The 16,271-nt window shown below is 46.9% G+C and overlaps 1 protein-coding gene across 5 annotated transcripts in view; it reads right to left on the bottom strand.

Annotated features, from left to right (window-relative positions):
- ACVR1 (activin A receptor type 1) overlaps positions 1-16,271 on the bottom strand; it is a 58,199-nt gene that overhangs the window by 25,211 nt on the left and 16,717 nt on the right. For 2 of the 5 annotated variants that reach the window (XM_075711584.1, XM_075711585.1), the window contains exon 1: positions 7,844-7,910. In XM_075711584.1, coding sequence (XP_075567699.1) covers positions 7,844-7,910 — 67 coding nt within the window. Of the gene's footprint in view, positions 1-7,843; positions 7,918-16,271 lie in introns of those variants that run through there. The other 3 variants (XM_075711587.1, XM_075711588.1, XM_075711586.1) reach the window with 2 other exon arrangements.

Genomic DNA, 16,271 nt, shown 5'->3' with positions numbered 1-16,271 from the left:
AAACACACAGCTCCGGGTCACTCAGGTCACGACCTGCTAACGGGAACACTGGAAGCTCTTCAGTTTCCTGGAAAATACAGGTGCCCGTGGCGGGAAACAGCCATGTGCAAAGAGGCACGGCTGTGAAGGACAGGACAAGTTGCTGCTCTCTGTTACACACATCCCGTGCATACACACACACGTTTATGGCAACTTAACTCATATTTACATTCCCTTTTTCAGTTCTAACACACAAGAAAAATTTCCAGCCACAAATACAGTGGATGCTTCTGAAAGAGCAGCTGAGCATACCACGTGTAGGACTTTTTCAAGCCTATCATTAGAGTCTACCCACTGGGAATATAACTCAGTTTGTTTTCTGCTTTGTCTTCCTCCCCTCCTCCTACAATGAACAAATACAGAAACATAATTTTCCATTTTTGAACCACTAACAAAAACTAAATTAGGGAAAGAATCCTGAAATCAGACTGCATCTGTCACATTGATTTCAAGTACTGGTATGCACCATCCCAGTCATACAGGTATGAAGTAATAACTTTGCTAATTTTGTGGAACTTTTTAAAATAAGAAAAAAAAAAATTATACCAAACACTCCTATAGTCAAACTTCTGTTCCTTCCACAACAGCAGCAGTAAAACACAACTGATACTGTAACACACAAGCCCTTAATCGTGGTCTGTCTGGCTGGAATTCCGAAGGCATTCAAAGCCAGAGACCTACAAGGGAATTCCAAGGCATGGTCACGACCCGCCTGAAAGAGTACAAGATGGTAAGGACAGCCCTCCCCAGACAGCCCTTCAGCAGCGAGGACGGCAGTGCCTCCCAGCGAGCGGGACATTTCTGCCGTCACTGACAAGCACCGGCCGGGGAGGACAGAGCTGAGGAGGTTTGCAGGCTGCAGTAGCAGCCGTTTCGGCCACGAGGTACCAGCAGAAATAGTTGCTACATGGAGTAGGACAACTAAGCTACCATCCGAGAGCCACACCAGCTCCACAAGGAAAATTCATCCTGGCTTGCAGCCAGCTTGATCCAGCCTAACGCTTCCTTCCTTCTTTTCTTGACCCAAGCACCCTTCAAGACTGAGCAAACCTCACGCAAGCCAGAGGAGCGGTTCTGGCAGAATCCCACCTCCCCTCACGTGCCACCTCCCGGAGGAGCTCTGCAGTCCCAGAAGGGGCCAGGAAGTGACTGCGCAGCCACCGGGCAATTAATCAGCCCATGCAGAGCGAACCTGACATCCCTTACAAGCGATGAACGGAGGCACTGCAACTCTAAACACGCTACCTGTCTTTTGGAAAGACTGCTCTCGTCTGAAGGCAGGGTGAGCGATCTACTTGACACACGGGCTGCGGATCCATTTAATAGAGCATGAAGACAGAGTAACATTGACCACATACATGTGAACTGCTGCAGATCCTGATGTGTCCACAGACCAGTACAGATCAATTATCTGCTGTAAAGATGAAACATTTCTGGTGAAGAACTCCTGGGTTGGAAATGGAGACACTCTCCTTCATGACTGTTACTATTCCTTACAGCCCAATTGCTCCTTTCTTTACTTAGCTGGTTTTCCAACTCCATGGTATATCACCACGTACCAGCCAGCCCTTCCCTCATTAATGCTCCTGCAGTGCTACGCTCACTTAAAAAAAAACAGGTTGAGCTTCCCCCAGACAGGAAGGCTTATTCAGGCTGCAGAACCAGCCAAAGCACTGACCGTGTCCTCCTATTCCTGCCTCCGCAGGCCATCAGCTAGACAGAGCTGAGGGTCAGAAGCCTGAGGACAGACAGACGGACACGTACAAGCCAAACACGGTACTATACTCATGAAGCGCTCTCCCTGTGCACAGAGCCAGCTACGAAGGGCTGGATATTCTCGCCGTATTTCCCCAAAGTGAAGCCGGCTGCACCTGCAAAGCACAGTTTTGTTGCCATTGGGTGGCTCCGCAGCAGAGGCAGAGCTGGACTGGGTGATGCTCCTCCACAGCTCTCACGAGCATGGCTGCGCGAGCAAGTCTGCGGGACAGGCGGGAGCAGCAAATGCCGCAGGCCAGCTGCAATCAAGAGGTTATGGCTGAAGCAGCTCGGCTCCCCAAACACACACTCGGAGGTAAGTACCTACTCAACAACAGCTCCAGGCATGGAAGGCTGTCAGGCCAGCTACATGTGTAGCAGTCAGGCAACACACGCGGGCAAGAAGCCAAGCTTAAAAGTACTTCTATTACTTAAACATGTTCACTGCATATATTTTTGTTTCGTAATACAGAGACTCATTGCTGCACTTGTGGCCCATATATATTGTGCACCCCCCCTCCCCCCCCAAAATCTGACTTGCCACACAAAGATACAAATATTTGCATTAACGTCTCATTAACTAGTTTATTAGTTCATTATTATGAAAGTGTCAAAATTGAAGCTCCTTTATTTTGTTTGCTTATTCACTTTGTGCAAGTCAACAATTACGAGTGCTGACTCTAATTATCTAGGTATTTCAACAGAGCAAGAACCAAGACACTCCACGTTTTAATCAGTAAACTGGAAGGTCCAGCATTTAACCCTCTCGGTGACAGCACAGGACATGTGAAGCTTATTTCATGCCACCAGTTACCAATCTAGAGAGTTTTATTTCATTTTATACTGAATTCCTGGACTGTAAACATTGTTAACTGTTTGGGAAAATACCAAACTTGTTCCCTCCATGGAGAAATACACTATGTAGGTTTCTGGTAACACGCCTTAATTTTGAGGTGATCTCTTCACATTTAGAAGAGTGATTCATTTTCCACCAAAACAGCTAGTACAATAGGCACTTGGCCACTTTTTCTTATTGGCACTACAGTAACAGTTTCTTCAACTACCTTTGACTTGAAAAAATGCTTATGTTAACAATGTGACATGGTCAGCAAATACCAAATTGAAGTAATTTTAAAAAGCATAAAAAAGTAAACAGATATATACACCGTAAGAGTCTCAATTTTCTTTCTAAAGACACAGACTCATATTATATGTACCTTTTAAAGAAGGGCTTTAACAATATCAAATAATTTCCTTTCAGTGAGGCACTACCACTGCGTATCCTCCCTTTCAAAATTTCACCTTGGAGATAAATAGTACATCTTATTACACAGATCTAATATATATTTAGCACATGCACGTGAGCAAGTGTTCAGAGGGTAACCTATGTGACACAAGGCCTCTTAATATGTGCCTGGAAAAATAAAGCCAGGTGGCCAAGGATGGACAGAGGTAAACCAGCCTTCAACAAACCAGCCCTTCGCTCACCAAGACACGACGTCGTAACAGCCCAAGTTTAAGAGGCACAACCCCATCTCATTGATTCCTCTTCACCGAGGAGCGAGGCAAAGCAAAAAGGAGCGACGGCTCCGGTCACAAGCGAGAGGGCAGGGAAGATCCGTGTGGAGCTCTCCTCGGCCCAGCCCAGCCCACAGCTGTGCAGCAGGAAGGCGCCGTGCCTCCGCGGGCGCATTCTGAACATGCACAGACACTGCAGTCATCGGCTAACCCCAGGCACGCGCGGCCGAGCCCAGCCCGCAGAGCCACCGGGCTCCGGCTTCCCATCCCACGACCACTCAGGGCCGTACTGCGGTTGCTATCCCCTCTGCAGGCTTGCTGCTCAGCTCCGAGTGGGATCACTCTTTTCGAAGAGAAGAGCCTTGAAATCAAACCAGAAAGGTTACAAATCACATGCGAAGCTTATTTCAGAGTTCTGGGAAGCCATGGAGTTGCTGAAATCTCCAGGAGGATGAAAGGGACTTCATGCCCAAAGGCAAAAATATTTAAAAGTAGCAATATTCTTTTTCTTTTTAAATGACTAGGATTGGGGGAAGAGGTGGGATCTGCCAAGGCTTCATATCGTAATGAATTGAAGATGAAGGAAAGCAGACTTGGAAAAATTAAAAATCTCTTTAGAGTCCATTTAATTGTACATTAGCCCTTTTTTGGTGGTTAGGTTCCCTTTATGCTTCTTAGCCACTTCAGGGAAACAGAAAATAGGAAGCTTGTAGAGATGACAGTTTTATTTTCTCTTTCTCAATGCATACAGTAACAAGCATTATACAACAGCCATAATAATAATAATAATAATAATCATTGCAGAATCATTTAGGTCGGAAAAGACCCTTAAGATCATCAAGTCCAACCATAAACCCAGCACTGCCAAGCCCACCACTAAACCGTGTCCCTGAGCACCACATCTACACGTCTTTTAAATACCTCCAGGGATGGGGACTCATCCACTTCCCTGGGCAGCCTAAAATTATTTATTTTATATAGGATTTATTAATTTAACAAAAGCCTTTGACTTTTCCAGCACTAAGAAACAGCTGTTTAGCCTTCCTACTGTTCTCCCTAGTACAAAAAACCCTAAAATAGAAAAAGCACAGCTGCCACGGCCACTGACAGTCAGCTCCGAGGCGGGCAGAGGTGCCCCGCTCCGCAAAAGGGGGCCCCCGCTCCGCAAAAGGGGGCCCCCGCTCCGCAAAAGGGGGCCCCCGCTCCGCAAAAGGGGGCCCCCGCTCCGCAAAAGGGGGCCCCCGCTCCGCAAAAGGGGGCCCCCGCTCCGCAAAAGGGGGCCCCCGCTCCGCAAAAGGGGGGCGTGCCCCCAGCCCAGCCGCTGGAGAGGGGCTTCGGCTGTTCCCAGAGCCAGCTTCCAGCAGGCCGGACAGGAGTCTCTGGAGTTTCAGCAGCTCCCAACGCTTCCCGGCCACGGGGCGACACAAGGCCCCGTCCAGGCCGCCAGCTCTCGCAGCCAGGAGAGGCGGCGTTCAGAAGGGAAGCCACCGCAGCCGGAGCGGCCGGAACGCGGCCCAGCCGCCTCCCCCCGTCACTAGAGAGGGCAGAAGCATGGGCAGCATTTCACACACCGTGCTCCCAACGTTGCCATCGGGATCAGGAAGTGGCATTTGTGCACGGTCGCTAGGAAGTGAAAAACCTCACGCTCTCAAGCATAGGCATTACATTATTTAGTCAGGGTTTAGCTTCTTGGGAAACGAAGAAAAGCCTCTTTCCCCACTTTACAGGGCTAATAAAATAACACAGAAGTAAGCGCTGTAATAAACCTTTAGAATAAAAGGATTTTCTGGCCACTCAAGTAGAGGAAGAGATGTGTTTCTGCACTTAGAATTCTACACAGTGTTTGATTTTTTGGGTTGCATTGTGGGGTTGCTTGGGTTTTTCAAAAAAAAAAAAAAATCATGTTTCATCTCACCTTCTGAAGCCTAGTAGCAATGCAGAAATAGTCAGTCTGCCCGTGAATGCTACCCAAAGATATGCCTGGACATTTTTCACTCATCAAAAATGCAAAAAACCAAACCTTGTCCAAATCCCAGTGAAAGGAAACGGACTGATCTGTGATAAAATACACAGGGGGAGGAAAAAAAAAAAAAAATCAGAAGACTTTGCACTACTTTTTTTTTTGGTTGTTATTTTGTGCAAAGGGGGAAAAAAAACCCCACAACACTGTTCTCCCCCAAAACATCAACTTTTTAAAAAAATTGAGAAAAAGCACACAGGAACGTTAGCAAGCAGTGAAGGATCAACTCCTGTTCCCTCAAAGGACCTCCAAAGGTGCACTCCCCCTTGAAAAACACTCCAAACACAAGTCTGCGCTTCTGGTCTTGCCACCCTAGCCCTAGCACTGGCCGCTGGCTCGTAAGCACTGAGCAGCACTTAGACGCTCGAGGAACAACGTGGTGAGCTCTCCCATTGCTACCACGTGGCTGGCTGGTGAAGCAGCCAAAACCTAGATGAAGAGATGGAAATGAAAATTGGCTGAGGGGTCCACTAGGCATTTCTGCCTTCCCAAACACTCCTCTACAACCAGCTTGGAAGTAGGAAACTATTTCCAAAGGAAACAGAACAGCATTACCACTAGCAAAGATGAAAAGAGGGAAGAACAGTATTACTTAAGTGCATAGACAAGTAGTTGCTCACAGAAGAAGAAAGTATGAGAGGAGGAGAAGGGAAGGAATAAGGCAAGAAAAGCAAAGCACGATTATCACGTCTCTTCTACAAAGTCTTTCACAGGAGCTCTACCACCACAGGAGAGAAATGCAGGCCCAAACACAGAGTTTGTTTAAAAATTATTATTGGACAAGCTCTTCCTCAGCACAGCAGCTCCATGTCTGCTCTTTGTAGATGTCCAGTTGGCACAGACAGACAGACAACAAGAACACAACATCTGCACATCTCTGCTCACATGCTCCTGCCCCCACACAAACTCTGTCCAAAGCCCATTCCAGCAGCACATCTGGTCCAGCTCTGCCTTTGCTCCCACATGAGGCACAACCCCGCACCTCCAGTCTTAGCATCACAGCCAGCCAGGGAAAGGAAGAAAATGTCTTGGCATGGATTTAGTAACTCTTCTCTCGCTGATCGCTTATTGGCATCTTTTCAACAAAAAGATATCGTTCTACGCCCTAGAAGCTGCTTTCCTTTTTTTAAGCGGAGTCAGGTCAAATAACCAAGATTTGAACACCTGCAAGGTAGCTTTGGAAGGGGAGGGCAGGTTGATCATACTGCTCTGGAGGTTGCACGATGCAGGCAGTGCAAGTGTCCAATTCCATACGCTGTACAAACTAACCAGAACCTCAGACTTCAACATGCATCTTCCCCACGTGTTTCTCTTCTCCATCTACTGCTCTTCATGTTAAGGATATGAAAGACAGGTGGTTTAAGATTTTTTTAATATAAGGAGCTCTGAAAGCTGAAAAAAACATTTTTGAGAAGCAGATAGCTGCACTTAAAGAGTGATAAGAAGGTACAGTGTGATAACTACTACCAAACCACATTTCAAGATAATACTGTATCAACAACATTAGCAGTTTAATGTATTTCCACTAACATTCATCCATCATTCCTCCCTTTTAAAATTTTATCTTGTTGTGTCTATGAATAGGAAACAAAGTCAACCACTAGACCTGTGCGCATTTTTACTCTTCACCTTCCACCATCCATTCTAACATTCCATTTAATATACTCTGCCTTTCACTATTTGCATCAACATGTGAAAATAAATGCATTTCAGTAGACGATTTCAGAAAGAGATTTCACAAGGTAAATACAAAAGAACATAGATATGCCATAACAAACACTAGATACACCTCTTGAGTCACTTAAATTTAAAACTGAGAAAACCAAGTTACAGAAGACCTTTATTCAACCTTTTTAAAGGGTTGTTTGCGAAGTAGCAAGTATGCATCTCTCAGGAGGTCACCTCCCAAAACATCCAGAAGACCTTCAAATTCATGCCTCTCCACAGCAGTGGAAAAACCCTTCTCCGATTTTGCTGAGGCAAATCTTAAATGCGCTGCGTGTCATAAAACCTTTATGTGCACACAACTGCACGAACAATTTATGAAAAGGTCACTTTCCATATCCAAAGACCTTACTGGAGCAATCACGGAAAAGTTGTCCAACACCATAATAAATATTCCAAAGAGCTTTCCCAGAGAAAAATCTTTGCTTTTAAGAATGCAAGCAACAACTGCGCCCCAGTCCATGGGCTAGAAAGGCCTGCTCGTTACATAGCTCAATAATTTGCCACTCCAATAGTTTCCCATTTCCCTCCCCAGGCCCTGGCAAGATCTATGCCAAACACCCATGCTATAGATTTTACACATAAGCGGGCAACAAATATCCTTTGAAGCAACTTGAAATGGAAAAGCAAACACCTCATTGCCGAGAGGAACGTGCCCATGCTGTCAGCTCACGAAGCGAGCAGGGTGCCGTGGAGCGGTGCCAGCGGCTCCAACAGCCGAGCCGGCGCTGGGAGCCGGCTCCTCCAGCAGCCGAGAGCTACTGCCCCACCACGCACGTCACTCACCTTGCCAGCTCGGGGAGGGAAACGCCATCATGATCAGCACAGGAAGAATCATAACTCCATCTACCATTGTAGAGCTGCAGAAAGAGGAGAGACATGAGAGCTGTGTGCACTTTCACCGTTGTCTTAAAATGCAACCACCCCAAAATCTCTGTTTAGGAACGTCTTTCATCAATTCCTTACACAAAACGCAGAACAACCAAGGTTGGTTGGTCTCCTTTTTACTGTGTCTTGTTTCCCAAGTCATTTCTTTCATTTATAAAATTCAGAGTTTACTGCAATTTCTTAAACCTGATTTTTTTTTTTTTGAGTCATAGAAACATCATGTGCAACTACAGTGCATATTTAAAAGCATGCTAGTAGGAAAACATGAACCCTTTCAGCACCAAGCAGGCATGTAAAATAGAAGATATGCCCTTTCAACCAGGTATTAAAAAGTTACATTACTGTGAACTGAAAAGAAGGCCCATAAAACTGTGTATTATTTGGGCTTTGAGGGGAAACAGAGAAGATCTCAGCCAGAAAACTCTGAATAACTTTCTTTAACCAGTGGAAACCACTGCTAGATGGCAAGAAAAAGAGCAAGGTGTACTTAGAGGAGGCACCGCTCTCAGAAGAGTAATTTCCTAGTTTAAGCTGTTTTTCTGAGGGTTTTCCTTCCAATGGCCCAGCTTCATTTCCCTGCTGTTGAAGACAGGTAACTACATCTGGTCTGAAAACTCAGGCTGTTTCCAGCGTATCAGTAGAGGCACGTGCTCGCTCTAAAACAGTAAATAGAGCAGTGCATTGTGTATTTCAAATCTCTTCCAGGATATTTGGTCTTTACAAGAAAATAAAAGTTCCACTTTTTACTGTGAAGTAATTATTTAACAGGCTTCTGAAAGGAACTCTTCTGCAGTTTCTTAAACTCTACATTTAAATAATCGCTATTACCAAGGAACAGAGATTAACTACAATCAGTCTTCATGGGGATTTAACGCAACAAGCAGGGCTGGATGACTCGGAAGGGCTCGTCTGCCCTGTGCTACCTGGTTCCTACAGAGACTCCCTGGTCTGATCATATGCCGTAAAATTTCGGTCAAAAGCAACGGCAAGTAGTATGTGCAAAACAACGTTACCCCCCTTGACCAAGGCACTGAGTCACTCTTACATGTAAGTATTTGTCCTCATTTTTCAGATTTAATTCTAGTGAAGGAGATAAAACTTGAAAACAAATTTGGTATTGCCATTTTTCTTTCAGATATCTTCTGTTGCTGCCTTTTCAAATCATTAGCAGGCTGCTTAAGTGCTTGGTGACGAAAGCCAAGCCATTTACTTCTGTTTGATTTCCTGACATGGATTTGTTTTGCAGAATATGAGAAACATTTCAGTAATTGCTTTATCATCAGTTAAGATGATTAAACATTTCTGAACCCAAGTATTCAGAGTTTTTGTCCTTACAGACAGGATCAGGCAGCGCTCACCACAACTTCCAGGAGTGAAACTCTCAAACATCCATTCACCGAGTAACTTTGCCTTCCTCATTCTTGACACACACCAATGCATTCTTAATACACGCCAATATTTAGCCTCCAACAATTATGCTGGAAACACGATGAAATAAAGTCATACACAGCATGATCATTGAGCAATCCAATATAGGAAGTTTAAAGCAGAAGAAAGCTATCCCAGGGAATGGTTAGCTGCGTAACGCTCCGGATCAGCTCAAAGGGGTCCGTCGCTCCAAAGCGGGGGCGGCTGCAGGACACGGGAGCGACACCGTGCTCCTCAGCCACCCGCCACCACGTGCGCTTCCCTTGGCTGAACAGCTTACACCAGCGTTTTTCTCGGCATTACACGCCAGTAACTCTCTGCAAGTCTAGACAAAGGTGGCTCATGAGACGTGCCCTCTTTCTTTCAACACACCAATGGTTCAAAGAGCAGAGGCAGAAAACTTTGATTTTAATGATGCCAGCCCGCAGCCGCAGCGGAGCTGGGCGAGCCAGCCGGCCTGGAGGCTGCCGGGCGGAGGGGAGCGCTCGGGGTGTGCCCGGCAGGGACAGGCAGCCGGGCCACCCAGCGCCCCTCGGACGGCGGGGACGCCGAGCACGGGGAGAAAGGGCTTTGCAAGCGACAAAAATGCATGTAACAGTATAGAGTGGGTTAAGACATTAAACAGTAGCACGCTGCCAACACGCAGAGCGGGTGCCAGGTTTTCTGCAGATCTGTAATTCACGGTTGCACCCTCCATGCCCAATTAAAAAAGCGACAGTGGTTGCTTTCTGCTGGCGGGGAGACGTCACGCCGGCTCCAACGCTGCAGGTCAGCTCAGGGACCCGCACACGCTGCGGCCAGCCCTCGGCGGGGCTCCCTCCCTCCTCCCCGCCATCCACCGCCTGCACCACCCACCCTTGGCCCCTGCAGCCCTTCCTCCTGTCAAACCTGGCTGAAGCAGGGGGAGCAGGAGAGGAATCTGCAGTCAGATCAGTTCTGCCAGGAAAGGAGGCTGAACGCAAGAAACACGAGCTGGCTAGGGCGAAGAAATTTAAGATACAGGAGGCAGACCACCGTATGGGAACGAGGAAAACTCTGCAAGTTGCATGTACCTATTTGTTTTCTTTTCAAACGGTTTATTTCAATTAAAAATGTTTTTTAAATATATATTTTATATATACACACACACAAGCCCCTGCCCTGTATTTCTCAGTGGGAAGAGGAAGGAAATCCAAACTGCACCCCTCCAAAGAGGCAACCAACCTCCCACGAGAGCTGGCCCGCAGTGACTCCTTCCCATCTCAAGAAGAGGAGTTGCAACACACTCAGGGTGCTAAATCAGCTCCCCATCCTCTGATTCCACATGCCCCCATGTCCCCAGCCCACGTCTGCGCTTCAGGACAAAGCTAGCATGGGTTGAGACAGACAGCAATTCCAACAAGTATGAGGATTTTTACCAGTCCTCACCACAGGGATGAAATAAGGAAAAAAAAGGCACACCACCATGATAACAGTCATTCTTGACCCCTCATCCAAAACACTGTTCGAGGTTCCTCTTCAACACAGCCCAAGAATGACTTCACTGAGTAACGCACCCAAAATTACACCAAATTTTTTTGTTAAATGCATTTAAGTGCCTAACACAACAAAGGCTGGCATCCTTCCCCTGCTTCACAGCTGCGGCAGGGGTGCGCACTCCGGGGCGAAGGCACCTGCGGTGACTCAGCGGGCAAGCGCCGGCAGGGACGGGCGGGAGCTGGGTCGGAGGCTGCTCCGGCCTGGATCCTGGTCCCGCAGGCCAGAAGTGGCTCGCCCAGTGCCTACAGAAAGGCCTGCTGAACGACCTGCGTTCAGCCCTGCGTTAGCGAGCGACTATTTGCGCAAGCCTCTTTGGCAAGGTTACATTTACGCATAGACTTTTCCTATTATAAATGCAAACACCACCAAATTCAGACTACTAACAGACTTCATGCATTTCACAGCATGCATAGTCCTCTCAAAGAAGCCAAATACTAAGAACTGAAACCCTGCTTCTATGAAACTTTGTTCCTGTAGACATTCTTTTCTCAAAAGCCTCGAAGAATATTTTGTCTGCTGTCGCTGAGAAGCACTGTGCATACTTACGAACAGCCTATTAAAAAAAATCCACCCTGCGTGTACTTATCACCAATTAAAATCCTGTGCCGTATATGTGCAGACTCAGTACAGCTCTCGGGCTTTTGGCAAGCCGCCCGCGCAGCCCTCAGCACGGCACAGCCCAGTTACACCACCTCGACTGGGTCTGCTGGGCTTGGGAGACCGGAGGAGGGAAGGAGTCGGGAGGGAACCTCCGACCTTTGCAAAACACTGATTTTCCTTCAAAAATTGTTTCAGAGCAAGAGCATCCACTCTAAAAATTAAAAGTTACAAATAAAACTCTTCACTGTATTAAAACCATGTCAAGCCCTTAACCCCCGCCCTAAGACAAGAGAGCATTCCAGGTGGGATCAGGCGAGGTCTGCTCTCAGCCCACGCTGTTACCCAGCGCCAGCCGACGCACCGATTAGACAGCTGGAATCCTGCCACAGCCTCGGAAGAGGTGTCACCATCCCCTGCCGGTTGCCATTTTGCTCAGGGTATGCCGTATCTGCCGCGCGCCTGTTGAATCAGCAGTTAAAAATAAGCCTGGAGAGCACGCCGCTGGCGAGGCCGCCGCGGGACGCGGGGCTGGGGGGGAAGCCCCTCTCCAGGGGTCCCACCAGGCACCGGCCCCGCTCGGAGCCACCGCAGGCTGGCTCAGGGGATGGAGCTGCGGCATCCCACGCCTCCGAAATGGCGCTCTGGTTCTTACAGTCACCTGTGTTCCCACCGTACCTTTTAGGTGAAGGCACAAAAACCACACACAAGGCTGCAGCCAGGCTTCTGCTCTATTTCACTTTCAGGTTATCCCAGTTGCAAACTGCAGACGCAGCAGGGGACGAGTTTAAAAGTCCTGTTTCCATTGCTTAAAAAAAAAAAAATTACTTTGTTTTTAAATCAATTCATAATACACATACGTAAGAACCAAAATCTGGTTCTAGTGACACAAGCAAGCACGTCTCTTTCTCTCTAAACAAGCAGTAAGAGGAAGAAAATACAAGTTTTAGTGTAACGAACAAAACAGTCTTTAATACAACTCCACAGCAACTTGCTATGGATCTAGAGATCCATAACATATCCAGTTACTATCTGGTGTTTGAATTCACAAGAACTTTTTCCAAAGGGGAGGGTTGGGATTTAACCCAGACAAAGAGGAGCTAGAAAGCAACCAGCAAATAATGCGCAAGAAATTTATTTTCCACTCCAAACATAGCAATCTTTACTAGTATTCGCCTGCAACTCTTCCTATAGCGTCCCACAGGAGAAAGCCGCAGCAGCCACGAGAGGGCATTCGGAACACGAGCAGCGGGATGCGAGCGCTCCCGGCCACGGCACTGGCATGGCAGGGCTGGAGACAGGGCACAGTGCCTGCAAATTTCATCCACGTACAGCGAGAAGATCATTTGGTTTTAACCTTTTCATACAAAAGCATATAATTAGAAAACCTGAAACTTGCTATAGGTCACGGTGCAGAAGTGTCTTTTAAAGTGGCAGTTAACAGATTCCCACGCAGATCTGCTGTGAAGTGCGGACGGCACGGTGAACCGAGCTCAGAGCAGGCCAGTATCTACTGAGGCCAGCTTTGGATTCCGAAGGAATCAATTAAACTGTTTTCAGAAGCCTAAATGAACAATAATAAGCATATCATACGGTAGATATAATACTTGGTTAGGGTACCCAACTTAACATACAGATGTACAACTAATTGTTTTAGATAAAAGAATCGATAGAATTCTTACTGTTTGTATTCATAAAGTCTCAACGCTATAAAGAATCTATCCTGAAAACCCCAATACCTTTTCCACTTTCACAGCAAATATAAATTGCTTTCCCTTTTCTTCCTAAGGAAACTGCCTGTCTCCGGCCAAATCTTCCCTTTACGGCCTGACAGCAAGAGGGGGGCGAGGGAGCCCTGGGATCCATGGCTGGGGCTGCCGAGGTCGCTGCTGCAGCAAGCCGCGGGGAGAGAAGAACCAGGAGTTAAGACGACACGAAACACCACACTGACACCAGGACGGGCTGTTGGGAAACTGCGTTCAGCGTCCGATGCCACCGCCCTGATACAGAGCGAGGACCGCGCCAGACGAAAGAGCAAGTCCAATTAGTGAAGAAGTTTAAGATTACGTTTCATCTCAATATGACACAGACATGGGAACACGAACCATTAGAGGAGCGCAGACTTCTCTGATGAGATCAGAAGCACCCACACTATCACTGACAGTCCCGGTGGCAAGCCGCCAAGAGCCCAAGGGCTGTACATATTTTGCATGTACCTCACCAGATTCGTATCAAAAGAAAACATCCATAATGCTGGATTGTAATTCTACCATCCACAATAGCCACACACAAGCTAAATTCATCAACAGCTGTGTCTTTAGAAGGAAAGATGTGCATTCAAAAGCAGTAATTCACAGCTTGCTTTTTTTGTTTTTCTTTAATTGAAACTCACACAAACTAACTAACAAGCTCAGAACAGCACACACAAAGGCATTCCTAATGTCAGAGAATGGCAACCGTGGGTATGCCTTTCTTAGGGTCTAAACCTTGTTGCCAGAATTCAGCAAGATGGAAGCCAGCCACAAACTCCATTTGGCACCCACCTGCAAGTGCATAAGGCACACACCAACACACTTCAGCTCAAGAGAATTTGCAAAAGATTGCCACCTCGAAAGGCTGAACATCCGATTCAAATGACCACAAAAACAGAGAGAGTGAAGCGTGCAAGATACCGGTTCTCCTATACTCCTCATATACAAAGCAAAATCACAACACTGCTGAGTAAGAATAGAAACCACCAGGAGTAAAACAACCTCTGCAATGTAAAATGTCGTGAAAGTTGCTCCTTATAAGATATAGCACTGAATATGCTCACAAAGAGCCACTCCCTGGGTTCTCAAAAGAAAAGAAAGCGGTAACAAAGCCCGAGCGTCACTTATAGAAATAAAATCCTGTTCAGTCTCCCTCCTGGCATATGCAAGAATCCATTTATTGCCTATGCTGTCACCCAAAGGCTCCAGCTGACACACCAACTGCGGAAAAGGCACAGCATGGGACAACAAATAAGCAACATCCGCAGTGTCGGGGTGGGGGGACAGACACAGTGACATGGAGGGACGACGCAACCGCTTACCCAAGAGAAAAAAAAAAGTGTCTTACCTAGGCAAAGTGAGGCAGAAGCAGCACCAGCCCCTCCTGAGCGGGATGGGGAAGGCACAAGCAGGCACATACAGCCTCTCCTTTAACGGAGGGGAAGGCAGGGCTCCGCCGTGCCCAGAACAGGGGTAATCCCCAGGGAACAGGCAGAGCAGCTGGAGGCCCAGGATGCACAAGAGGCACAGAAGAGACCAAAAATAATGCTAGCTTCCCCATGCAGGTCAGCTGGTGAGTAGGTGGGCTCACAGCCTTCTATGTGGGCAGCAGGACTTCTCTGTGTGGTGGAGACAGAAGTGGCTTGTCGTTAGAAAGCCCAAGTGTAAAAGTTCGGGTTGTGTGTAGGTATTGCATCAATACGGGCGTCTTAGGCAACCCGACGCTGGATGGCTTACTCAAATGATGAAGTAAGCACAGATGTTTTTTAATTGATCTGAAAACCCCAATATATATTGCAACTTCCTGGTGTCTTTGAAGCCACATGCGTATCTTTCCATATGATTTATTGCCTTGCAGGGTAAATAAATTCACCAGGAGGCAGCTATCAAGGATTAACATTGCACCATGGAAGCGCTTTCCTCTGCAGAGCTTGCACACAGCAACATCCCTTAAAGGCCCTCGTTCGCTAAGTTACTGCGTATGGCTCACCGATTGTGTCCTCACTGTGAGCACCTTGAAAGTTATGTATGCAGTTCCACATGTGGAAAGAACCAACTACGCATAGTTTTGTTTATACAGGCAAACTAACAGATGTGAATTTGCAAGCAGTTTCATGAGACAGTCAAGTGAACAGTCAAGCGTGCAGTAGCTTCATCTTACAATATATGTGCCTGAGGCATCGAGCAGGTATCAGTTCAAGACACTGTTAGATATATATGAATTATTGTGGCTTCTCACATATTTCACATATAAACAAAGATGTTATTTGATTATACTGCATACATTTTATTGTTACACAGGTATTATTACACGGCACACAAACAGTTCCTACCAGAGGGGAACACTGCATTCTGCAATTGCCATGAGAAAGGCTCCCTTGCACAGCCACAACAAAGTTCCTTGGACATTTCCCTACTAGAAACAATTCAGGGTTGTAGACAACCTTGACACTCACTTTCCTAAGGCCATTCCAAGTCCCCACACAAAGTGGAGACAATTTCCATTAACAGCTGGCAACTTAATTTGTGCTGGGGTCTTGGGCATAAGGCAAGCAAGATACCCTTTCAAATCCTGCCGCAGACACAGTACTTTTCCCCCTAGAATTGTTCTCTCTCAGGAGCCGCTATCTGCTGTCAGATCTCAGTGCAGAACTGCCAATGAAGATCTAAACTCCCTCTAATCTAAACAGAGAACTGGATTTATCCACCAGCTGTGAGTAAGAGCCAAACACAAGTATTTTCAACTGACATGTTACCAGAAATTGCCTGTAAAAGCTGTTTCTGTGTTCCACACAAACCCAAAACGCACACAGTAACGGCTACTTACTTTTAACTTACTCAAAGTCTACCTCTCTGAGACTTGGCCTGCTTTCATCCAGCTGGCAATACTTTATTTATTAAAGATTTTATCTGTGCGGTGTGTGACGAAGGAGTTAGGGAGGAACACGCTTTCGCAGCTCGCAGGAGTTTCAAAATGGCCTATCAAACGCTGCTTATATCACATCCTGGGCGCGTCTCTCCTGACAGGTGAC

The sequence above is a fragment of the Pelecanus crispus genome, chromosome 5 (assembly GCF_030463565.1).
Source record: "Pelecanus crispus isolate bPelCri1 chromosome 5, bPelCri1.pri, whole genome shotgun sequence".
In the NCBI taxonomy this organism is placed as follows: domain Eukaryota; kingdom Metazoa; phylum Chordata; class Aves; order Pelecaniformes; family Pelecanidae; genus Pelecanus; species Pelecanus crispus.
The sequence above is the reverse complement of the archived record's forward strand: the minus strand, read 5'-3'. Positions and strand labels throughout refer to the sequence as shown.